Source organism: Colletotrichum costaricense (assembly GCF_030867565.1).
Source record: "Colletotrichum costaricense strain IMI 309622 chromosome Unknown Scaffold_5.1, whole genome shotgun sequence".
In the NCBI taxonomy this organism is placed as follows: Eukaryota; Fungi; Ascomycota; class Sordariomycetes; order Glomerellales; family Glomerellaceae; genus Colletotrichum; species Colletotrichum costaricense.
Genome location: NW_026848234.1, coordinates 396,184 through 419,868, shown reverse-complemented (window position 1 = coordinate 419,868; position 23,685 = coordinate 396,184). Strand labels below are relative to the sequence as shown.

At 53.3% G+C, this 23,685-nt stretch overlaps 11 protein-coding genes across 11 annotated transcripts; 6 read left to right on the top strand and 5 right to left on the bottom strand.

The window, feature by feature from the left end:
• Positions 1 to 377: 377 nt before the first annotated feature.
• On the top strand, positions 378 to 962 carry CCOS01_05254 (uncharacterized protein; the record flags this gene model as incomplete). The annotated part of the gene is made up of 2 exons (XM_060453434.1): positions 378 to 816; positions 874 to 962. 2 exons carry the CDS (start codon positions 378 to 380, stop codon positions 960 to 962), a joined length of 528 nt encoding a protein of 175 aa, XP_060315206.1.
• A 675-nt stretch (positions 963 to 1,637) lies between these two features.
• Positions 1,638 to 2,241, top strand: CCOS01_05253 (uncharacterized protein; the record flags this gene model as incomplete). The annotated part of the gene is made up of 3 exons (XM_060453433.1): positions 1,638 to 1,787; positions 1,879 to 1,941; positions 2,002 to 2,241. 3 exons carry the CDS (start codon positions 1,638 to 1,640, stop codon positions 2,239 to 2,241), a joined length of 453 nt encoding a protein of 150 aa, XP_060315205.1.
• A 1,403-nt stretch (positions 2,242 to 3,644) lies between these two features.
• CCOS01_05252 (uncharacterized protein) lies at positions 3,645 to 5,249 on the bottom strand (the record flags this gene model as incomplete). Its single annotated transcript, XM_060453432.1, has 1 exon — positions 3,645 to 5,249. The coding sequence occupies one exon, from the start codon at positions 5,247 to 5,249 to the stop codon at positions 3,645 to 3,647; it is 1,605 nt and encodes a 534-aa protein (XP_060315204.1).
• A 1,430-nt stretch (positions 5,250 to 6,679) lies between these two features.
• On the bottom strand, positions 6,680 to 7,847 carry CCOS01_05251 (aldo/keto reductase; the record flags this gene model as incomplete). The annotated part of the gene is made up of 3 exons (XM_060453431.1): positions 6,680 to 7,378; positions 7,434 to 7,454; positions 7,512 to 7,847. 3 exons carry the CDS (start codon positions 7,845 to 7,847, stop codon positions 6,680 to 6,682), a joined length of 1,056 nt encoding a protein of 351 aa, XP_060315203.1.
• Positions 7,848 to 9,073: 1,226 nt separating this feature from the next.
• CCOS01_05250 (uncharacterized protein) lies at positions 9,074 to 11,358 on the top strand (the record flags this gene model as incomplete). Its single annotated transcript, XM_060453430.1, has 2 exons — positions 9,074 to 9,127; positions 9,343 to 11,358. 2 exons carry the CDS (start codon positions 9,074 to 9,076, stop codon positions 11,356 to 11,358), a joined length of 2,070 nt encoding a protein of 689 aa, XP_060315202.1.
• Positions 11,359 to 12,153: 795 nt separating this feature from the next.
• Positions 12,154 to 12,363, bottom strand: CCOS01_05249 (uncharacterized protein; the record flags this gene model as incomplete). The annotated part of the gene is made up of 1 exon (XM_060453429.1): positions 12,154 to 12,363. The coding sequence occupies one exon, from the start codon at positions 12,361 to 12,363 to the stop codon at positions 12,154 to 12,156; it is 210 nt and encodes a 69-aa protein (XP_060315201.1).
• A 1,755-nt stretch (positions 12,364 to 14,118) lies between these two features.
• CCOS01_05248 (uncharacterized protein) lies at positions 14,119 to 14,523 on the bottom strand (the record flags this gene model as incomplete). Its single annotated transcript, XM_060453428.1, has 1 exon — positions 14,119 to 14,523. The coding sequence occupies one exon, from the start codon at positions 14,521 to 14,523 to the stop codon at positions 14,119 to 14,121; it is 405 nt and encodes a 134-aa protein (XP_060315200.1).
• Positions 14,524 to 14,798: 275 nt separating this feature from the next.
• CCOS01_05247 (uncharacterized protein) lies at positions 14,799 to 15,338 on the bottom strand (the record flags this gene model as incomplete). The annotated part of the gene is made up of 2 exons (XM_060453427.1): positions 14,799 to 14,955; positions 15,016 to 15,338. The coding sequence occupies 2 exons, from the start codon at positions 15,336 to 15,338 to the stop codon at positions 14,799 to 14,801; spliced, it is 480 nt and encodes a 159-aa protein (XP_060315199.1).
• Positions 15,339 to 16,165: 827 nt separating this feature from the next.
• Positions 16,166 to 16,396, top strand: CCOS01_05246 (uncharacterized protein; the record flags this gene model as incomplete). The annotated part of the gene is made up of 1 exon (XM_060453426.1): positions 16,166 to 16,396. One exon carries the CDS (start codon positions 16,166 to 16,168, stop codon positions 16,394 to 16,396), a length of 231 nt encoding a protein of 76 aa, XP_060315198.1.
• A 3,046-nt stretch (positions 16,397 to 19,442) lies between these two features.
• On the top strand, positions 19,443 to 19,789 carry CCOS01_05245 (uncharacterized protein; the record flags this gene model as incomplete). The annotated part of the gene is made up of 2 exons (XM_060453425.1): positions 19,443 to 19,696; positions 19,765 to 19,789. 2 exons carry the CDS (start codon positions 19,443 to 19,445, stop codon positions 19,787 to 19,789), a joined length of 279 nt encoding a protein of 92 aa, XP_060315197.1.
• Positions 19,790 to 20,911: 1,122 nt separating this feature from the next.
• Positions 20,912 to 21,973, top strand: CCOS01_05244 (uncharacterized protein; the record flags this gene model as incomplete). The annotated part of the gene is made up of 1 exon (XM_060453424.1): positions 20,912 to 21,973. One exon carries the CDS (start codon positions 20,912 to 20,914, stop codon positions 21,971 to 21,973), a length of 1,062 nt encoding a protein of 353 aa, XP_060315196.1.
• Positions 21,974 to 23,685: the final 1,712 nt, after the last annotated feature.

The following is a 23,685-nucleotide window of genomic DNA, read 5'->3' as shown; positions in this document are numbered from 1 at the left end:
CCCACTATATGCAATAGACTTATGTGTTACGTTTGCCAGGGTAGCATCCGTAGAGTCTCGAGAACTGTGCCATCGCTTTGCAGCACGTTGACGTAATTAATGCCAACCACCATTTTCCTTGTCACCTGACGTATAATTACCGAATTCGTCAGTCCCCATAGGCTAAAGCGGCTCTCTTTGAATAAGATAAGTGCGATGGGGGTTGTTTGAGCAGAGGTCAACCTCCCTTGTTGTACTAATATTTCTTTGCATGAAACGCCAAAAAACATGCACAGAAGACTGAAATAAATGATTCCGGGTCAGTTAGAATTCTTTTTCAATCCATTCATCACGATTAGCCACAAGAAGCGGTCTTTACATCATCTACAGCATTCAAGATGGCTGCCACCGAGTCATCAGAAATGCCAGTCAAGCAAACCCCCAACGACGACAAAGAAATAGCGCCGTTCGTCGAAATAGCGCCAGAAGAGCCGCATTCAATATTCACAACTAGCGAGAAGAGGTGGATTAGCTATGTTGCTTCCTTCGGCGCCATGTTCTCCACCTTGAGCAGTTACATCTACTTTCCAGCTTTAGTCCCTATGTCTGTTGATCTCAACGTCTCGGTTGCGCTGATCAATCTCACCGTCACCTCATATCTGATAATAGCGGGCATCGCACCGGCCTTCATGGGCGATATCGCCGATCAAGGTGGTCGGAGGCCCGCATACATTCTTATGTTCACTCTCGTCGTTGCGTCAAATATTGGATTGGCGCTGCAGAATTCGTACCCTGCTTTACTCATTCTACGTATGGTGCAAAGCGCTGGAGCATCTGGTAAGTATACGACACTGTCGTAACTCATTATGTACCACATAGCTGAGTCAATAACAGGTTCATACGGCGCAGCATATGGGATTGTTGCAGACATAACAACAGTCGATGAACGTGGGTCTTATGTAGGGTCTATGCTCGTTTTGTAGGTCGATTCTTAAGAACATCTGCTAAGCTGCTTATTCTTTGGTCAACTTCCTTGTCATTTTTTGCTGATCAGATTGATGAAGTACCAACGCTGCTCCAAGTTTTGGTCCGGTCATCGCCGGGCTACTCACGGAGAAGCTGAGTTGGAGATGGATATTCTGGTTTCTGGTCATACTGACTGGCACTTACCTGCTCCTCATCATCATTCTACTTCCGGAGACACAACGTCAAATCGTAGGGAATGGGAGTTTAAAGGCCCACAGGATTCATAGAAGTCTGTTTGACTCTCTCACCCGGGACCGAAAGATCAACTCGGTGGGGCAAGTTCAAGGACTTCAGGATGGCAAGCGGCGATACCACATCCCCAACCCCTTCAAGTGCATTGCGATGTTGTTTTCCAAAGGCAACTTCAGCGTCATCCTGATAGGTTCTATAACCTATGCAGTCAAGATGACATTGCAAAGCTCACTGTCAGCTCAGTGCATTGATGTCTACAAGTTGAATTATCTAGAAGCAGGGCTCATTTACCTACCTTCAGGGGTAGGAGGTGCGATAGCGTCATATACAACAGGTCCGTAGTACAGGGACGCCTCATTCTTGTACAACACGACTTGAACATCACCTTGACTGACGGGATGGCAGGCAAAATTCTAGACAAAAACATCCAGAGGGTATCCATGAGGCAAGGACGAGACAGCCGATATCGTCGAGGTGATGACATATCGGACTTTCCAATCGAAGAGGCACGGCTTGCGGGGATCTACATGCTAGTTGCTCTAAGCTCAGTTACCACCGCAGGCTATGGAGTGAGTCTCATGCAAGAATCGGTATGTAGTACATCACAGACTGGTCTCCGGCTTGGGTAAGGTGCCCTCAGCTGGCGACCTCCCGAGACTAGGGCCTTATTGACCGTACCAGCACATTGCCGTTCCTTTGGTGATGCAATTCATAAGCGGTGCCACCACCTCGAGTATATTCACAGTCAGTGCAAATTTCCGAGTCAACTACCACGTTTCACAGTTCATAACTCATCGCCTTCAGGTTTGCGGCACCCTTCTGACGGATTTGAACCCCAAAGCATCAGCAACAGTCCAGGCGTCGTACAATCTTGTACGGTGCATTGGAGCGGGCGCTGCCATCGCGGCTCAGCAACCCTTGACAAACGCCACGGGCTTAGGCTGGAGCTTTGGCATATTTTCACTGATTATGTTGTTCGCAGCCCCGTTGGCCATGTTGCTCAGGAAAAAGGGTCTGAGATGGAGGGTATCCCCGAAAACCTGACCCTGAGGGAGAGTCAGACTATGAAATGTTTTTGTTCTGCATTGCCAACTTTCAGTGAGAGCTTCTCGGATTCTCGATCTGGGACAAGCAGACTTCGATTGCTCACGAATGGGGCAGAGAAGAAGTGCCTCGTAGGGTTCATGTTATCATCGGTCATGTAAAGGCCCCGCTGCTTGACTGGGACGTCTGCTTAGCCCCCGCGATGACCGTTGAAAGCCACATCTACACCTCAGCTTCCCGCCCCTCCACCTCCATTCGTGAGGTCAAAGAGATCGAAGCTACCGGCCGTTCTATCCGACATAGGCGACTTATCCGTTGCGACCGAGTTCTGCACATATCGACACAGATTAAAATTACTCCGCGTCCGCGTTCTTGCAACTTCAGCACAAAGTGATAGAGCCGCATTGATAACATGGTAATTAGTATATAGACTTGGCAACTCAGGAGGCTAAGCTAACCTCAACCTAGACCCACATACCTCCCATCTCCTCGGCTCTCCCTCCACCCAACCCAGCGATTCCAGTCACTGCATTCAAACTCACCTTCTCCATCAAGAGGAGCAAGCAAACAATCATCAGGTCCCATTCCCGGGTTTTCAAGCGGACATATAAGGGGTCAAGCGTAGAAGATCAACATCTCGCCAGACATTACGTCGCCCCGACCTAAAATCATCGTGAGTGGCCAACTACAAGGATCCTACGTGGAGCTTGGTCTAATACCCAACGTGGAGCCCTTCCCCCTGTTTCAAATCAACCAATTTTTTGAAGGAAGTCTTTTACACAATTCTTTGTGACTTACCTGGCCTTTGCGGGATGCCAAGAGTATAACGGATTCGGGGACTTGTGGAAGGGCGGTAGGGAGGGAAAGAGGATGGAGGGACTCGAAGACGGATCTAGAAGATTAGGATGGCGGCCGACAACGATGGGACTGCGATAAAGGTTAAGAGTTAGGAACAAGCTTGTCTTGAGGAGTTGTGCTGCAGCGCAGCAAATTCGCATCCCATTTGAAAGGCCACCCAGCAGCTGTCAACAACTTGTATCTCGCTGCTTTTCTAACAAGGGGTCTGTGTCTCATGGACCCCGAAACCGATATCGTCTATGCCGAAGAAAGAGTAGTAAACAATGACAAGAAACGAAGCGAATAGCAGATAGCGGGGTCAAGCTCCCCGGATGCAGTGAATCAAACAGTAAACCAATGGCCGTGGCCATTTCTTTTCCTCCTTCTTCCGTCCGCTGCGACAGCTCAAAGTCTGTCGCGACCATGCTGTTGTAATCCAATGCCCAGAGTTATCCGCCGACCCCAATGTAATGATGCCAACACTCATGTTGAAGACAAAAAAGAGATAAAACCCGTGTTTCCCCAAACGCCGTTTGGTGTTGCGCCGACACCAATGATGCAATCGCCTAGTCCTCGCGTTCCCTTTCACTATCATCGCCGCTATCGGTGAGGTCGACTGCCTTGTGCGCTTCGGCTTCGGTCATCTCTCGCCATGTACTCCAGCTCAACATGCCGAATGCGATCATAATCATGACACCGCCGATGAGAGCTGCAGCGCTGAGTGGCTCGCCAGTGCGCAGCCAGTCGGTAATGGCAACGATGAAGATTGTCAGCAGACTGGCGACACTGGACAAAACAGGGCTCGTCAGGCTGATCAAGACCAGGAAGCTGCCGGCAAAAGTCGCATTCATAACGACACTGCAGAAAAGCATCCAAGCCGTGTATCCCGTCGGCAAGTCAAATTTCTCAATACCAGTCCAGTGCAGAATGGGAAGCGGAATCCACAGCACCGTAAGCGTGAAGAGACCGATGCAGGAACCGAATGTGTTGGCGAAGATCATGCCGCGATTAGGGCTACAGCCTTCAGGCGGGCAAGCATATCGCTTGTAAAGGACCTCGTAGAGACCGTAGAGGACGGATCCAACACCGATGATCAGGTTGCCAGTGACACGGTTCCCGGCCGCCTGCTGATGAGCGGCATCATCCTCGCCGGGACTAGTGTCACCGTATGCGACGATCAAGACACCAGCAATGGCCACAATGACGGCAAGAGACTTGTCGAGGCGTAAAGGCTCCTTCAGCAGCGGAACTGAAAAGACGTAGGCGAAGAAAGCAGAGCAGTTGTAGATGGCCGTCAAATCGGAGGGAGTTGTCAAGTTCACAGCGACATACCAGCTCAAGCCACCAATAGTCAGAGCAGACGTAACGAAGGCCGTGGTCTTGACGATATAAGTCCACGGGGAGACGCGGGGCTGCGGGCTGGGTCGCGCATAGTCGAGGTCCTGTCTCTGGACCATGATGGCGGTGGTGTGAAGCAGCTCAGTGTGTCGTCGCCAGAAGGATGCCCAAGAGACTTTGCGCTTATTGAATCGCAGGAACAGCAGCTGGACAGGCCACAGCATCACCCAGGAGCCATGGGTCAGGTAGAGCATGCAGTAAGCCTTGTCCCAGTGCAGTTCCTGCTGGATGTATGCCGACAACTCGGTCTGAATGACGAAGGAGACTAAGCTGATAAGCAGGACGAAGGCCGCAATGATGTATTTTCTTCGAGCGTTCGCTGTAATGGTCGAGGGAGAGTGGGCTCGCATGGTCGAACCTCGAGAGAAGGCCGGTCGACTCGGGGTCAGCAACGGGCTGGCTCCTCGAGAGCGAGTGGAATAGCTCCTGCCGCGGTGGTCGTCATCTTCGTCGTCCTTTGCGTTTAGAAGAGGTTGGCCGGAGCGGGAGTTGTGATTTCGAAGGAGGGGGGGACGTTGGCTGTCCATTTCGTCGTCTTGGTCGTCGTAATCGTGTTTGAAGTAGTCGTCGTCAGCGGATCGCAATGCATCAAATTCGGCCAGGCGCTGGTCGAGCCCGGGGCTCCGTCCAGGGCTGCTGGTACCACTACCGATATAATCTGAAATGTTGGAATCGCATGTGGTTGCGCTCAAGGGAGGGTTATGGGAATGATCGTGTCGCAAATGGGGGAGGTTGAGGGTTCCATCCGGCCCTGTGTTGAGTCTGGGAGGCATAAGAAGGGATAAAAGGAACGTAAGAATGGGAAGGGGGGGGACACCAAGAGATAATAGCGAGAGTCTGAGAGAAAGAGATAAGAGAGACCGAGAAAGAGTAACGGCAAGGTACACAGAGAAAGGCTAATCAAGTGAAGGAGTGACTTGAACGGGGAAACCAATTGCTGCACAGGCAGAAAGCTGCAAGTTGGCTCGAGTAAGGAAGGGGTACACAGTTGACGCAGTATGCGAGTCGAGTGCTTGTCGGGAATGGATCTGTACAGTTGGACACTTTTTTCGCTTTGGTAGGAGTGGAGAGTGGATACTACAGTAAACTGGCGCATGGAAGTTGCCAAACCCAGGCCTCGGGACGGGATGCAGGAAAATGCGGCGGACGGGCATACGGGATTGTGGGAATGCAATACCTTCCTTAGACACTTTCGCTTTACAATGGGGTGCGTACGGATACTTGCTGTCTCTTTGGTATCATATCCCGTACTCACGAGGTATCTTCATCGCCCCGTGGTGGTGACGAGTGACATATCCATGACCCAGCAAGGTGACTTTTGATAGGGCCATCCCTACGCCGCCGAGACACAGCTAACTTGGCTTACTTGCTGCTTTCCACTTGGCACCGGCCAGATTGGCGGGCATGAGCGGTTCGCGCGGAAGGGGTCTTCCCCCCATATTTCCCCCCCACTCTCCTCGGTCTCCTGCAATGCTGCACACGCAACACCTCCAACACTCAGCCCTCCAAACTTACGCAGCCTCTCCGTCGCTATCGCTCCCACACCATTGTCCGTCCTTGATAATACTATGTACCTATGGTATCCGAACCAGAGGTTAGACATCTCGTCTGGTCGCGACTATCTTGCGCACCGTCGTCTCTGCCCTACCGTTGTACCAAATCAAGTACCCAGATACCACACCCTTCCGCCAATTCTCACGCACGTCACAAGTTGCGGTCAGGAGCAGAACGACAAGCCTGTCACCTGCGTCTGATAACTCTGGCGAGGTCAGCCTCTAACATGTCTTAGCGTTTGCCCGGCTATCATAGCTGCACCACTGCGGCGGTATGCATACAACTTGAACCACCCTGCCACGCTTACCAACAACCGAAGGAGGGTAAAGAGAAGAGGGCCTCAAAACGGCATTTCCCCTCGCCCCATGTTCCATCCTCCAGCCTGACGCCATCACGCATGGCGTCGCATGACTGGAAAGTCTGGCATTGGTCCCAGCTGCCACACCGACTAAAGCACACCCTCACATCCCGCGCCAGAGATCGCTTCAAGAACAGGGTACATTCATGTGCCTCGATTCTGACATCTGATACGACCATTTGCCCATTACTACCACAAAGACTACAAAGAATCAAACTTTGCCCGTATTTACCACGGCAATTCTTTCAACCTCGCATCAGAATTCTGCCCGCTCATCGGACTTGAGCCCGATCACTTGGCCCCTTCGCCGAACAGCTTCTCCCGGGTGTTGTACTTGTACTCGAGGTCCAGGTGCCAGTAGTTGGTCGTGTCCGCCTTGGAAACAGCCCACGCCTGATCGAGCGCATCAACCACTGCCTTGGGAAGAGGACCCTTTTCGAGCTGGTTGAGGTTATCCTCAAGCTGCTGCACGCTCGAGATGCCAATGATAATGCCGTCGTTACCGGCGTCCCCGGTCTTGAGACCCGAGTGGTGCACCGTCCAGCGCAGCGCCGTCTCAATCATGGTCAGCCCGTGCTCCTCCACCGCCTGTTCGATGATCTGAAGCGCCTTGAACGTGCTCTCGCGGAAGTAGCGCTTGCGGTAGTTGCCTCCCGTGCCGTGGTTGTCCGAGAAGCGGCCCTCCGTCGGAACGATGTCCTTTGACTTGATCTTGCCCGAAAACAAACCGCCAGCAATGGGGTTGTACACGACGAGGTCGAGTCCGTAACGGCGCAGAGCCGGGATCAGCTCGGGCTCGATGCTGCGTGTGATGACATTGTACATGCCCTGGTATATCGTCGGCCGGACCCAACCGTTGTACTTGGCCGTCAAGACCACTTCGGCCACCTCAAACGCGGTAAAGTTGCTGAGGCCTAGCCTCACGAACTTGCCTTGCTTGTGGAGCTTATCCAGAGCCTCAAGCGTCTCTGCGAATGGGGTTGCACGATCCTGTGAGCCACTATTAGTCACTATCCGAGACCATACTCAGGAACATAGTTCGTACCGCAGCATGGAGGTACAAGATCTATCAACGTATAATTAGCTTAACCCCTGACTAGATGGCCCTTTCATGTTCACTCACATCGACGGAATCGGTGCCGAGCTCCTTCAAGCTAGTCTCGACAGACTCAATCACCTTGTCCCCGGCATGATCGCCAGGCTGTCCGGGATATTGGACCTTGGTGGCGAGCGTCAAACCCCTCTCCTTCCACTTGGCCTCACGAGTAAAGGCCTCTTGCTTCCTGCCCACATACACTCGGGCTGTATCGACCTCGTTGTAACCGCGAGCCTGGAAAACATCGAGAGCCTTGTTGTACGTCTCGAGATCGGTAATTCGGGCACCGGCGGACTCATCAGGTCCGAAGGTCATGAGACCCAGGATGATGCGGTTCTTGGGGTTTGAAGCGATGAGAGGCATGGTGAAAGCTGGGGGATCCTTGAGTAAGACGAGTAAGGCAAGGTGGAGAGGAGCTAAACGCCGGGGATAACTATTTTGAGAAAGACGGACAAACCTTTAGACGTGTCTGGGAAATGGGAAGCGTCGAGATATTTATATAGCTCTTTGGTCCGGTACGGGGATATCGCGAGAATGCCAATAATTTGCGTTCTCGAAGCGATGTCGTGATCAGATAGGCTCGACAAGCTGCTTCGAAGTGGGCTTCATAGGAATCAGAATGCCATGGACCCCACCACCTTGGCGGGGTAGGTGAGATACGTGCGACATCTGAAGACGTCACGGCGCCGGTGCGGCCAGTGAGAGGGATTACTAATGGCGAGCTGGCGGTAGAGCTGTAACTTTACCATGCCGAAACCCCCCCGTAATCGGATAGGAGTCAGCCAGTTACATGTTGAAGCTATGGCAAACATTCATTTCTTGGGGGTCTATTGGCAAACACTCCGGCCTTCCCTGGCGTTGTTTGTTCTGATAAGTCCGATAACTCCTACGCTGTTGTATGAAGGCGGTGATCTTTTCTCTGCAAGGAAATGAAGCTTTGAGATGTATCGCACAAAGGTTGCATTCTTGTCGGCTGGCGGTAAGCTGTGCAAGTAAAGCCGGTAAGAGCGATACCTTGTTGGCAACTGCTCGTTCCTATGGAGACTTCAAAGAGACGAACCTTGGGATGGAAGGAGCGCCGGGCCTGTGGTGACAATACCGTGGAAGCTCAGACCACCAATGAAAGAGAGAGACACGTGACCCCGGTAACTCGCCTTGAAGCGCTCTCGGCCACTCATTTATTCATCCAAAGAAAGAAGGAGAGCCCCACAGCCCCGTGCTGACGCTCGGGCCCTTCTCTTTCGCGCGCGTAGCCGCTTGGCTAAAGTGCTCTTTCGCGTAAAAGGTAATCTAAAGAAGGCGCGTCTCGCGTCGTCGACGTGCCCTTTCCTTCAAACCACCAAAGTGCATCCACTCCAAACCTGGTGAAATTTCCGTGATACCGGTCCTCAACCCCGAGCCTCATCGACCCTTCGCCTCCACAACTACCACTCCCACCCCGAACGAAACGCCACACCAAGTGCTCCCACCCGCCCCATCCACGATATCGCTCTCTCTCACGTCGAAAAGACCAAAAACACTGCCAACGTGCCTCCTGATCTTAATACGAGAAGTCCGCAGGGCCTGTCCCTTGCTCCAGGTCGGCGACGATGGTTAATAAGGGCAATGCGCAACCCGGCGTTTACAGCGCCACATACAGTGGTGTAAGTCACTTTTCTCTTGCAGACTTGGCAAAATCGCTGCTTGACTCCCGCAAATCCCAACATACTGTTATTCAACGGCATCAGGCTGGGCGCTTATTTCCTTTTGGGAAAGGGGATGGCCTCAATCATCGGGGTTGGCCCAGAGACGACCCATGATACTTCGCATCCAAATTTCCTCCGCAATTGGGCCCGTAACTAATTGAACGATCTTCTAGATTCCAGTCTACGAGTTTCAATTCGGAGATGACCTCAAGGAACATGTCATGCGACGCCGCCAAGATGACTGGATCAATGCAACGCACATCCTAAAGGCCGCTGGCTTCGACAAGCCCGCCCGAACACGTATTCTTGAGCGAGAAGTACAAAAAGAAAAGCACGAGAAGATCCAGGGTGGATATGGAAAGTACCAGGGCACATGGATCCCTCTCGACAAGGGCGTCGCCCTCGCCCAGCGAAACAACATCTATGACCGCCTGCGGCTCATCTTCGAGTACACCCCAGGCGAACAGAGTCCGCCCCCAGCCCCGCGACACACGAGCAAGCCGAAAGCACCAAAGAAACCCGCAGTGCCCAAATGGCCCGCCACGAACTTCCAACAACAGCAGCAGCAAGCACCACAACAATCCCAGCCCCCTGCCAACCAGATGCAAGGCGCGCCGCCGCCAGAAGAGTACGAGGTCGGCGACTCGATGATGAATGACGATGATACCCCTGACAACTTGACCGTTGCCTCCGCCTCATACATGGGTGAAGATGACCGCTATGACATGTCCCACCAGTCGGGCCACAGGAAGAGGAAGAGGGAAGAGGCCATCCAGGACTTGACACAGCAGCAGCACTCCGTTTACGGAGACGAGCTTCTCGACTACTTCCTCCTCTCTAGGAATGAGAAGCCAGCATACCGGCCTGAGCCGCCGCCAAATTTCCAACCGAATTGGATCATCGACTCGGAGGAGCACACGGCGCTTCACTGGGCATCGGCCATGGGCGACGTGGACGTCATAAAGCAGCTTCGGCGCTTCGGCGCCAGCCTGAATGTGCAGAATGTAAGGGGGGAGACTCCCTTCATGCGGGCTGTGCATTTCACCAACTGCTACGAAAAGCAAACGTTCCCTCAGGTGATGAAGGAGCTTTTCGAGACTGTCGATGCGCGGGATGCGACAGGGAGCACGGTGATCCATCATGCCGCAGTAATGAAGAATGGCCGGGTTGTCAGCCACTCGTGTTCAAGATATTACTTGGATAATATCCTGAACAAACTACAAGAAACGCATGAACCTGCCTATGTGCAGCAGCTCATCGATGCGCAAGATGAGCAAGGCAATACTGCCCTTCACCTGGCGGCAGAACGCAACGCGAGGAAATGCATCAGGGCACTCCTCGGGCGGCAGGCCTCCACCAGCATTCCTAATAACGAAGGTGTGCGGGCGGAAGACCTCATCGCCCAACTCAACGCCACAAAGAAGGAGCGCGGCCCTCAACGGTCATCGTCGCCCTTTGCGCCCGATTCTCAGCGCCACGTTTCTTTCCGTGACGCGGTGCCTGAACGTATGACAACGAGCAAGAAGCTCGGCCTGTCATCCTTCAACTCAGAGGCCGCAAATACGGTACAGTCGCGCATCACACCGCTCATTATTGAAAAGTTCCAAGATCTCGCGGGGAGTTACGACGAGGAACTCCGCGAAAAGGATCAGGCGGAGAAGGAAGCCCGTCGTATTCTCTCCAATACCCAAGCTGAGCTCGCCGCTGTACACCAGCACATGGCCGAGCTTGAGGCCCAGCTCGAAGCAGACGACGGCGCAGCGCAAATCATCAGCGAGGCCAACCGCGCCAAGCATCAAGTCATGTCCCTCATCACGCATCAGAACCGCCTGCATGTACAGCAGGCCGTGGACCAGGAGATTAACATGCTCAACGGCGATGCCAACGAGGCCTCGTATGAGGACCGACTCGAGCTGGCGCGGCAGCTGCAGGCCATGCTCTCGGAGCAGAGACAGTCAGAGTCTGACTACGTCGAGGCGCTCAGCATGGTTGGCACGGGCGAGAACATTGACAAGTATCGCCGGCTCCTGCGCAAGTGTCTGCCCCCAGCTGACGCGGAGAACCTGGACGAGAATCTCGACAACCTCATCGAGATGATGGAAGAGGATCGTGACCTGCCGGGCGACGGCAGCGGCCTGGAGCCCATGGATGTTGGTATGGGCGGTATCGGGATCGGTATTGGCATGTGACTACATGCCACGTATCTCGAGCAATCACCGGTTGCATAAGTTGTAAGATGGAGAGATTTCAAGGGGCGTTGGTCTCTGTTCTACGAAAATTTTCCTATTTGGGAGGTTGATCTTTGTCAGATCCAGACAACGTTTCCGTTCGTGAGACGATACGAGACCACATCTCGATTTGTCAACGCGGAAGCATGGTTGTTGTTGGATGGGCGGGCTTTTTTTCATTTCCAAAAATTCAAAAGGGGTTCAGGATTCGCTGGTGTCTTTTTGGTGGCTCAGGCAGGATAGGGCAGGATCGGGCAGGCAAAGCAGGCTAACTTGTTTATTGTTATTCGTCGCGATTTTGATTACACTTTGGACTGGCGTTTGGACGTTGGCGAGGGGAGGAGCGAGGGCGGAGATGGAGGTCCGAAGATGTATGTTGGAGAGAAGGGGCGATGAGGGGGAGGGGTGTGAGTGGCCATTGCGACTCTGCATGAGATCTAGGTCTCGGAGTCTTTTGTGTGTAGTGTCTAGCGGACTTGATCGATGGAGAACCGCACAAACGACCAAGAAAGATTCCCCACGCATGCAATCACATGGGCGTGAGAAGAAGAAGAAACAATATTTACTCGTCACAGGGTGACTATCTCACCTTGTGGTATTAGTGATGCTGATGCTGCCTAGAAAGTGGACACGGCTGGGGTACCCGACTGTCCTTGTCGGTCATCTGACGACGGCCGGTTAAGACAGAGATGGACGGAGGCGGCAGCCATTATTCACGCCCGGGTGCGTTCGAATTTGAGAGCAGCCTTAAACGTCTCAGCCTGGCTCAGTGGCTGTGATTTTGCGGGTTGTGTTGTGAACGAAGAGGCTTTCGTGAGGCTGGCTGACGTCCCTCTTAGTAGTGCTGTCAGTCAGCCAGTGCAACGCCATCATCCACATCTTGGGTACGCCCCGGTCGACTTCGGTGCGCCGGAGCCCAGATGCGGAATAACAAAAGATGGCCATTCGGACACTGCTCATAAACATACACTCCCACGGTTTCCAGAAAATACAACCCTTTTCAGCGATACGATTGATGAACCTGTTGTTGCTGCCAGAGGTAAGATCGCTTGATTAAGTGAGAATGGCGTCAGCTCAATGATTAGAAACTCACCGCAACGACCATGACTCGACGTTGCAAGAAAGCCATCTGACAGTCGCGTGTCGCCCGAGGCGCCCGAAATCGTCGGTGGACTTGCGCCAGTCCGATCTGATAGGGCTTGGCTGAAGGCTTCTTCACTCTGCCACGCTTTGGTAGCCTCCGGTTTGTGATGATGGCTGATGAAGGAAGGGAAAGTTCTGTCAAGGTGCAGGGCTGACTCAACCTTGTCGTTGGCTTCCGGAGTGGGACAGAGCCGCCAGATCCGACAGGCAGATTGAGTTGTCGCTGATGGAAAGAAAAGACGCAAGCCTGGAAATCCAGTATATCGAGATGTTCCAATCAAGGCGCTACTAGGGACATCCTTACCTAAGAACGATGCTCACCAAGGCTGCACCGGCAAAATGTAAGCTTGGCATGAATCATCAGCCACATGTCTCGTGGTATAGGAAATGGATTTTTGAGCCGTGTCCGCGGGTTGAGAGTTGAAGGTCAAGGTTACTGAGCGTGCCGCCAAAGCCAAGGCTGAGGGAATCGTAATCCAACCTGTCGCGTTCGAGCATGATGAGGCTCCGAAAGTGAACAAGTGCTGATGATCTTCCAAAAGCCTCGCGCATAGTCATCGCAATAAGCCGTCGGATGTAGGATGCCGTCCTCATCCACCAAGGAATCGCGACAATGGAGACCAGTGAATGCATGGTCCTTCACGTTGCCGACTTTTCGTGGCAAGGGAACACGGCGTTGCGCCCGACTTGGCGGCGGGATCATTTACAAATCAACAGGGAGAAGCTCTTTAGCACCGGGGAATTTCCCACAATTGACGGAAGGAAAGGCGGTCAGCGGAGGTTGCGGTGGTATCAGGGTAACAAACTGATGTTTGATTGGGAGGGCCAGATTCGAGGCAGTCTCGAAGAGCGGACTTGACCACATTGACGATGCAAACCGAGACGGCGATGGTGCATCCGCGTGTTAGTCTGTGAAGCTATTCGATGCTGGTCAGCCAATGGATTGCCAATGACCAGGGGATAAGTAAGGGCTTGGGAGGACTAGTGGATGGGGAGCGATTAACATGCTGACGCCAGTCCATATCAATGAGCCGGGATCTTCGTAAGGCTGAAGTGCACGAGGGTCCCTGAATGGCCTCGCATGGTTTTGGTGGGTGTGGGAGCATGGCGGGTGGAATGTATGTAGTGGAGGCTGTTGGCAAAGTGGCGTGAGTGGCTGCGATAAACGCGTCCAAGATGAGTGACGTTCAGTTGGGCCGTTGACACCAAGAACAGGCAGATGGTACCTTGAACGCTTGCGCTCCGGGTGATCAACCTCGTTTTGTGACACATTTGGATGACGGTTTGCAGATTTCATGCATACCTAGGGATGAGCAACTGCGTCTCAAGGTTAAAGCTAGACGGTGAAGGATAAGCACTTGGCCGAGCTCCCATGCTTTGGACAGGATATGTGACACAGTATTTCTTCGCCTTTCGGCATCCCGTCAAGCGTCTAGCGAGTCCGCCGAGTCGCGCTGAAAGGGCGAGGTTGTGATGCAAACCCTTGCATCTGCCCAACAAGCATTAAGACGGGCGTGGAGGGGTCCTTCGCAATACGAGAAATTCCATGGTGGTGATCTGAAAAGCCCTCGTTATTGCTTAAGCCTTGATGGCGACACCGGGTACGTAGACGCGCCACTGGAGAAGGCTCTCATCTGGTTTTGATGGAATGTGGGCGTGGGCCAGGTAGAGCAACGGCCGTCGGCTTCGTTTGGGGGCGGACTCGTGTTCCGTGGCATGGATTATCAGGCGGGATGATAGGGCGATGAACTTGGTGGATGCACGGATGGCGGGATAACAAATCGCAAGGTACAGTGGCATGTGCGTGCGCCAGCGGATGACGCGCAGTATCTTCTCGGCGAGTTGCTGCAACCTGCTGTCGCCGCCTCTGTAATGTTGAGCCCGGGGTGGCCGGGAGGCGAGACCGGAAGGAGGGGTGACGACGGGGCGAGAAGAAAAAGGCGTTTGGTTATTCTCGTAAACGCAACCGCCAAGGCCTATCATGGCAATCTTGTGAAAAGGGGCCGATGAGACACGACAGGAACAAAACATGCCCGTAGCTATGTCCTAGTGGGAAGAGACCAGTCGGGATAGCGACCTGACTCGTGAATGGCTCAGTTTGGTCATGAAGCGGGAGCATTGGGGGCGGATCTGAAGTTGTTGACCTGGTCCTGGGCTAAGAACAGGAATAGAAAAGACTCAGGAACGGGGGGTACGGCAGCGGCGATCAGGCCGCGTCGGCTCCGTGGCTCGGCGCCCCATCTCGGGGGAAGAAACCTTCACAGACAAGCTAAGGCTGCTGTGAATGTAAATCTGGAGGTCGAGTGCTGCGGGTATGGTGGAGATGCGGTTTGCTTGCGTGTTTTGCTTGGGGTGACCGAATTAGGAGTGAAGACTCGTATTCTCGGAATTTGCATGTTGCCACAACGGCTGAAGCTGCGTCTTGCGTCAGAAGATTGGACGCAAAAAGGTTCGCTTTCAAGGATGATTCGGTACCGTATGGATGGTAACGAGCTGAAGGTGTCTTTCCACCGTGAAAACCGAGGGGAATGGTTGGATGAGGAGGATGCCGCGAGTCTTGAGTTGTGGCTGTGCTTTGCCGCCGGCGGCCGCAATGCTGCATCTAGCAAGCAAAGTGGACGGCCATCATCGAGGATCGCCGTGAGCTGGCATCGGGGGCCGAAAGAGAAAACGAAAAGTCGGTGTCGTCGTCGTCGTCGTAGTAGCAGTAGGAGTTTATGAATGCCAATGGAGGTTGAGAGGGAAGGAATAAGGCTGAAGAGAACGGAAGCTTTCTCGTCGTCAAAAATAGCAACCATGAGCAGCCGACAAGGTACGGAGTCAATAGAGAGGCACATGGAGTCTGGGGAAAATGAACCTTAGCACTGCAACCTCCGCCCCTACCTTCCCTAATTAGGGCACCTTTCTTAGTCCATAACGGAATTGATAGGACGAGACGGGATGGAAGGTTAGGTTGGAAGTGGCAGGCACAACACCGGATGGCAGTTGATACCTTCCAGGCTCCATCACTTCAAATTCGGATGACAAAACGTAATGGAAGGATGATAGTCATCTCAAAATACTTAGGTAGGTAGCACGTGTAAGGTACCTTACGGATAGGTACCTAGGCACCGTTAAGGAAGGCATGGCAAGGAAGGCAAGTACGTCCGTAAAGCAGCCACAGCATCTTGCGGCCGTTGAGGAAGGGGCTTTACACGTGCAGAGTGCAGTATGCAGAAATGCATGTCATGCAACGACCTGAACAGGAAACATGGAGGCAACCTCATGAGTTGCAGATGCGTCCATTAGTGTCATTGACGTGTCGTTAAATCAAAGGTGAGGAAGTTCAGGGACAACACTTTTTGCAGGTGCACGCAAGGGAGGGAAAAGTGCAGGCGGGAGAGGACGCAGCCGGATCGTGGCTTGAGTCTATTCCACGTCCCTTCCATCATCACCATCGTCGTTGGGTGCTGAAAATAATGTCTAATAGCGGGTGATCGCCTGCACCAGCTCCCATTCTCAGTGCTCCGTTTTGACCGAGGTGTGGACGGGTGACGGGTGGGACCAGCGGGACAGGTGGCCCCAGCGTCAGTTACGTACCGTAGGGGTGGCACCCACAGAGCATCTGGGCCTGCTCAAGTGGCTCATGAGTTTATGGCAGGTGTGCTCCCTGCAGGTGTCCAGCTTGCTGCTTCCCGTCGTGTCTTGTAAACTTGCAAAATGTTTCCAACTCGAGGAAGGAACCAAACGGGGCCCATGTATGTATTGGGCTCATGCTTGCCTTCCCGTCCAGATGATACCTGCCTACCTTAGGTACCGTACCTATGCTAAGTCCCTATGTATCTGCCCAATGAGCCTAAGGCCTGGGATTAGGTAGGTACGTTCTCAAAGGATCCAGGAAAACACCGTGCTCTCGAAGGCAGGAGTGCATGAGCTGAAGCCTGAGGCCCCTTCACGCTACATGTGTAAATGTCCCTACCTAGATACCCTCGAGAGTCTGAACGGGGAAGACACTCAGGTGCGCCGGGCTGGACTCCGTCTCCCGCACCTTTTTTTTTCTTTCTTTTTTTCTTCTCCCATGCCATGACTATCATTTTGCATCACTCCAGGAGTTCAGAGTCCAGAATCCAAAAGTCAAAGTCCAGACTGAACTGTGGAAAGCAGAAACTCCCGGGGAAATTGCTTCGGCCCTTGGTTCACACAACGGACGAATGAGAGGCCGCAGCCTTTTCGACACCAGCTGAACGACAAAGACTGGAACTCTGCATCGCCAACATGGAACCCAATTACAACTCACCCAAATGTATCAGGTCCGTATCCGTACTCTCATCACCTCGACCCCTCGATCCCTCGACCCCTCCATGGACCCTCGCTGAACCCTCGTCGATCGATCAACCCTCGAGTTTGACGCGCCTCGACGGTTCCAGTCCTGCGTCCCGGCTCCCGTCTCCCGTCTCCCGTCTCCCATCTCCCATCTCCCATCCTCATGTCTCTCCCCGCTCTGATACCTAAGGTACCCAAGCATGAGAAGGTGCTAATCGTTCCAGGTTGTCACCACCGTCATCACACACCACCATCAGCCCGTCGCGCCCCACACCGTCTCTGGCTTGGCCTGACCTTTGCTCGAGGTCCTCTGCGCCGGTTCAGATCTCTCGCTGCGTTCCTGGCATGTCACTCTGTCTGAGCCTCTGGCTTTCTACCTACCTCAGCATCTCAAGTACGCTTCGGCCTCGTCGCATCCGTGGCATAATACCCACAAGGCGGGTGTTTGCCACTTACCTAGTCCCGACTTCACTAGTGTAACATTTCACCCAGCAATGTCTCCGATCCTACGGATACAGCCATGGGAAATTGACAATCGGCTCGCCAGCCTGGATCTTGTTGACCCAATGGGGACCAAAGACACAGAATTGTCTCTCATTCGTCAACAAACCGACAGACATGGAGGCTTCCATGCGAGGTGTCGTGGGCCGGTCAGCACACCCTGCGTGCCTGCGTGCCTCTATGTATGCAACTTCACGGCGCATCTCCTATCCCACTCGTCGCATACGACATACGGCGACGGTGATGCGGACGCTTGCTCGGATCCTTAATGTCATAATCTCATCTTCGTCTTCATTCAAGCCCAGTGGAGCTCGGACTCCTATCGCGGCTGCTCCCCGTCCACCTAGTCCTGGAAATTGTCCTGGATGTTTGGCTGACTGAACCTCACCTCGTCCTCAACGCGCTGCACCCACGCCAGCCCATCACCATCGTGCATTGTTCACTTGCCAGATTTCGGTACTTGCGCATGCGCCATGTCATGCAGTTCCAGCTCACCAGCCCTTTGCCGATTATTGCACGCCGGCCGACCCCTTTTCGGCATGCCGAATGTCGGCAGCTAAGGGCCGGCGCAACACTTACACACCTCGCTGCTGTCTCCTTACCTCGTCCCTTGAGGGCATTGGATAGTACGGTGCCCAACAGACAAGAGTCGCCAACCAACAAAATCCAACTCCGGCTTCTTGCGGCGACTCTTCAAACTCCCATCATTTACATCACCATGATCCTCTTCTCGACCCAAGGAATTCCATCAAGAGGGGGAGGGGGACGCATCGATCGACACCACAGGGCTAGGCTGCGCAACCAATCGTCCCAAAGAACAGGCATTGAAAGGAACAAGCTTGCAAGTATTACACCCCCATGTGGCCACACACTAGCAGGGCTAAGGCCCAGATGGCGTGGCTGGTAGGGCTACCCTTGAGCTCACCTCAGCTGGACCAGGGAGACGTCCCCATCCCCGTTCCACTCGCTCACACTAACTCGCTTTGCAATGCGACAACGCCCCCTTGGAGTCTGAGCTCGCAGGCAGTCTCTGCAAGCTTGCTTTTGCGACGGGTGACCTGCTCCTGAACACAATGAGTTCCCCGCCGCCGCGACACGACGTCTGTTCTGTACGAATCTATTCAACGACCAAGAGGATACAGGTCGCTGAGCCGCCACTACTCCGTACCGATCGTAGTCTATTCCGTACATATGTACGTACGGATACAATGATCCATCAACCACTGTGGATATGTCAGCAGTAGGTACTCCGTACCCCGCCGCCGTCCAGGTCTGTCACTGGAACAGCTTGCGACATTCTCTCTCCACTGGCAAGACATGCCCCGAATCGCTCACAACAACTCCAGCTCAGCCCGCGTAGCTTCGTTGCCAAATAGTTGCCGGTCACACTAGACTAGAACCCCCTTTGCTGCGGTGAATTAGTAGCCATGTGGGATGGCCGCCACCATGGGAGGTTGCGCCGTCCTACAATTTACCAGACCCAGATCTCGGCGAAGCAAAGTCCCGTCTCGTCTGGTGGACCGTCTGGACTCCACGGCCGCCGACTTACACGGGTGACGGCCGAACCTCGATCAGGGCCAGGGCCAGTCCAGCTTGTCTTTCCCTGTCATGCGGATGCCCAGAATTCATGTTGGGCTGAACGACAGGGGTGTGGTCTTTTTAGCTCCCCCTCCCCCTTGTTGGCGCCATTTCCAGAAAAATCGACCCCAAATGTTGGTCTCCATTCGAATGTGCAATAGGCGCCAACACGCGACGAAGCAAGTCAAGAGTCCGAACTACCTAGCACAATGGAGTTGGAATGCGAGCAAGTTGGCGCTTTGCTTGTCACATTCGAGGTCGCATCCCCGTTGTTGCTTGACTACACCGCCTTATTGGTATTCCCTCCAACGTCTCGTTTTCCGTCCCACCCAACGAAGGAAGCCCGCCTCTTATCAGAACCGCGCCCGGGCGGGATAATGCCTATACCAGTCATGGTGCAGCGGTGCTGACACTGTCAGTCGCCTCCTCGGCCAGTTAGAAAAGTCGGGATGGGAGAGACCAACAACACCTGTTGCCCACCCGACCCAGGCATGTCAAGTCAATTACATACTCTCAAGCATATGGATCATGATGACCGCATCTACAGAGTATCAGCGTTCATCAAGCCTGGAAAGTCGCTTTCTCCACCCGTGGGCGCATCCATGGCCACCCCATCCGCGCCCGCTTCTGCAACACCGCTTAAGCTCAAAGCGTTTTCCCAGCTTGGAAGACGACCAGTCGGAGTTGTTAACCACACACCTATCGATGCGCCTTGCGGCAAATCTAAGCAAAGGCTTTTCGCCATCGTGACTATGCTAGAGCATTTGGGAACCTGGTTAGTGCAATTGTGTTTTCGGGGCTCTCTCGCTTATTTCACGAAGGAGGCTGACTGAGAATTAGAAGGCACTCTGAAAACGGGCCCTCCTAGGCGAGCGTCTTTTGTTCCACGCGCAATCCCAGGATTTCGTCTTCGCACACCTCCTCTCTCGGTACACACCCTCACATCCACGACCCCTTCATCATCTCATTCCTTACAACCTTCTAAGCGGGACCAGATCTGGCGATACGGTTCAACTATCCCCATATTGTCTCGTCTCCCGCGACACGGCGCATCAAGCATCGTGTCTATATATATGATACTCTATCCTGCCCAGCTTGCACGCCAATCCTTCCACTCCACCGGCGCTCTGTTTTGGTCTATGATCCTCATAGATCCTTATCCATTCCCCTTGGATCTTAGGCCCCTCACGAAGGACTTCCTTTGTCAAACTCAATCGACAACAAGGCTATTGTCTCCAGAAACACGGCGCATAAATATCCTCCGTTTGTCTCAACCCTCGTCCATTGCGATTTGCATCTGCCAAGCAAGGGAACGGCACCTCAACCCACCTCAACCCATTTCAGCTTGCAGCCCCCTTGGACACTTCGGAATCGACCTGTTTGTAAGTCTGCTGTCATTTACAATTACCTACTGGGTGATACCGCTGCCAGTGATGCGTGGGAACCGTTCAAATTCGGCCGATGGTTTCAAAGCTTGCGGCGCAATGAGCCTCGCGTCACCCTAGCGCGCGGCATCCACTCGAAATAGCACCATAAAAGGGATCAAGCACTTACACGTCGATCATGTAGACAGACCTCCGCCAATCTCTCTCTCCCTCCCTCCTTCACTCAAGGCTCGCCCTCACTCTTATCCTCTCTTCGGCCACCCTCCTTGACACTCGCAAAGCAGTCGGTTCAGCCCGGATCATTATTCGGCAGCTTTCCCTCCTGACTTACGGCAGATGCGGCGGCCGAGGCCCACCTTCACATCCCCCTAGTCGCTTATGTCCAGCAGCGCCATTTCATTACTCGCAAGCCACTGTTAGGTCTTGGCCAGGGCCACCAGACACAGGCATACCCCAGACGTACAACCACCTGGCACCACACCGCATCCGAAGTCCATCGGCGAAGGTACCTCTACCTCTGCTGAAGGCTGACAGACCCCCTTTACGACCTTCCTCAAGCCTACACACTCACTTCCCATAATCAGCCGGCCTATCTTTAAGCAACCATGCCCGCTCTCACTCATGCTGAGCTTGCCTTGGGCGAGCCGCGTTCAACTGGTCGTTCTTACCACCACCTTTCTTTCTCTCATCTCTGCACTGGTCTTCTGATACTTACCGTCCTGGTCACCTTACGTTTGGTGGTATGTGGTGTTTTCTGGACTACGACGAGCAACAAGTTCAAAAAGTCTCAAGAACACGATCAACACGCCAAAAACCAGCTTGATTACTTGATCAATCAGCAACGGCTCCATCATCTCTTCGTCCAAGACGGGGCCTGGGTCATGGAAGAAAAGTCACGTGGGGTCAGCAGTAACACCCTAGTTGCTGGGGCTGAGTCGACTAGGAAGATCAGTCCGCAGGACGGTTTTATGAGGGGAAATGAGAAAGAGTCGGTTGAAGGTACAGAGAAGAGGAGTAGCGGCGATGTGATGTTTGCGGACCACATCCTTCGAATGGGCAAAGCTGCGGGTCAACCTTCCGCCCAGTTCATGTTGTCGAGACCTCCGCAGCCTCCTCCTCTCACGCCCCCGGAACTTTCGCCATCGGTTTTCACCTATGATGAGCGCAGAAGAAGCTTCACCAGTGGTGTGTCTGAGCTAGATGCATCGTTTTTCGAGCAGCCAAACCCTGACTATATGTCATCAACATCAACCGGCGCTTCGACAGCAACGCAGGAGGCGCAAACTACGAGGTCCTCCCCAGCACCCCGCAGGAGATCTTACACCAAGATGCTCCCCATTGGAATCCCTTCTCAGCCATCGGCTACAATACTTGACGATGAAGCCGGCATGGTCTTTTCCCCTTCGTCGTACCCCCCTACTTCACCTCTACTTCCCGGCCCTCCCCCTATCTACGGTGAAATCCGTTATGACGAAGCCACTCAGCAAGAGATTGTCGTGCGAGGCGAGATCATCTCCTCTATGGACGGATCGGGGGCCGGGTGGAAGAGGCATACGAGAGTCTACGGAGGCGGTGTTTGCCTTGCCTGCGCAGCATCTGGTGACGATAGTCATCACCATGGCGGCTTTTACGGAGAGAACGTCCTGCCAGAAGAGAAGCGCTACTGAAAAACGAAACAAAAACGGCCTTGAAATGAGTCGAAACGAAAGAAGAGAGTGGTCTAATTAGGGTCGATGATACCATTGGGACGGGTCCTTTTCCTCTGGGACGTAAAGTGGCGATAGACGCAAGCGGCGCTTCATCAGCATCACGGCAGCGGCACAAAATGGGTTTGGTATACCATCTCATCGGGGAGGCCTCTTCTTTTCATTCAACATTCTACAGCATATTTTACTGTCAACTCTTGATTTCATTCCAATATTATGGTCTTGGGGCTTGTCTGTTCGGTATGTTGTTGAACGCTATCTTGTTACATCTTGGGTTATCGGGTACTCTGGAGAATGGAAGAAAGGGGGTTTTCATTGGAGAAAGGGGGCATGTACTGGTGGATGGATGGGTTCGAGATTTTCCTTCTTTTTTCCCTTCTTACAATTTCACGCTTCACGATGTTTATGAGTTGACGATGATTACGATGCCAATACCAACGTTCGGTTGGTGTTGCAACTGCTGAGTGTTTTCTTGTGTTTGTATTGTGGAAAAAAATGAGAGAGCATGTATGTAGCTGAGATCAAGAGATTCGGCGTTTGAGTGTGTATCTAGGTATTCATACGTATGTATCTGAGCCGAGAGGCGAATCCGGAATAAGTGTATCTTACTTTTGCTGTATCTACGTCCTCATGTAGTTGAATAGTGAGCTGTCTCGCAGTCGAAACTATACTGCATAATCTGAAAGACTAATGACCATTCGGGAGGGAAGTCTGGGGTATCAGTTGGTTTCTAGACCAACTGATCTGAAAGTCTATCAACAATCCAAGGGTCTCAACGGGGTGTCTTCGGAGAGAGCCTCGATGTGGACACTATAAAATCACTTGAGCCTCATGCGAAGCACCACCTGGGGAATAGCTTGCTCCAAATAGCTCTCCGAGAATCACAGATCAAAGTAGATGAGAAGTTCGGGCAGGTGATGAAAGGCAGCCAGCGAGCCATCTCTCCGCATACCTTTCCACATTCCGAATGAGATACTCTGGACTATCCAGCTTGGTTCTCGCCAAGAGACTGCGCCTGGTGTGGTTATTGATCTTCAGAGTCTCACGGGACTTTCGTTCAGGCAGCAAGTAGCCAAGACCACCACGCAGAGAGAAAGAGTCCTGTCAAGGTCTCTCGACGAGGCTTGTCGAGGTCAGGACGCTCCCAAAGTTCCTTTCCACCTCAGGCGCGGCGCTGCGGAAGCTGATGTGAGAGAGCTCCATCTCATAGTCCGAGCCTCCTTTCCCGCCTCCGTTGCGGGACATGTCGCATTAGTAGGAGTTGCCTAGATGAGATTGACCGAGTTAACTCGAGATGTCTCCATCAGTATTCGTACCCCTGAGGCTCCATCGCATCGCAACCCGAAGACGATCCATCAAGCTTCCCACCTTGCCCTCAGAACCCCCCCCCCCCCCCGGGGGCCGGGCAATATTGCGGGAACAGGCACGGGAACTAGGGGTTTCTTGTTCGCGTCAGCTCGATTACTGAGATTGAGCTTGAGGATCAAATCCTTTTACCCAAAGTTCCGAGCGTTAGCTTCGATTCGGGGGGTGTTCGCGAGTCCACCTCGCAGGGCACCTCCCAGGCAAACAGGGCCATCGAACATTCTCATCCCTCCGGCCATGGCAGATCTTGCAACCTGATGTTTTCGTTCTCGAGAAGGCTGACCTGGTGAGGTTGCCTTCATGCTCAT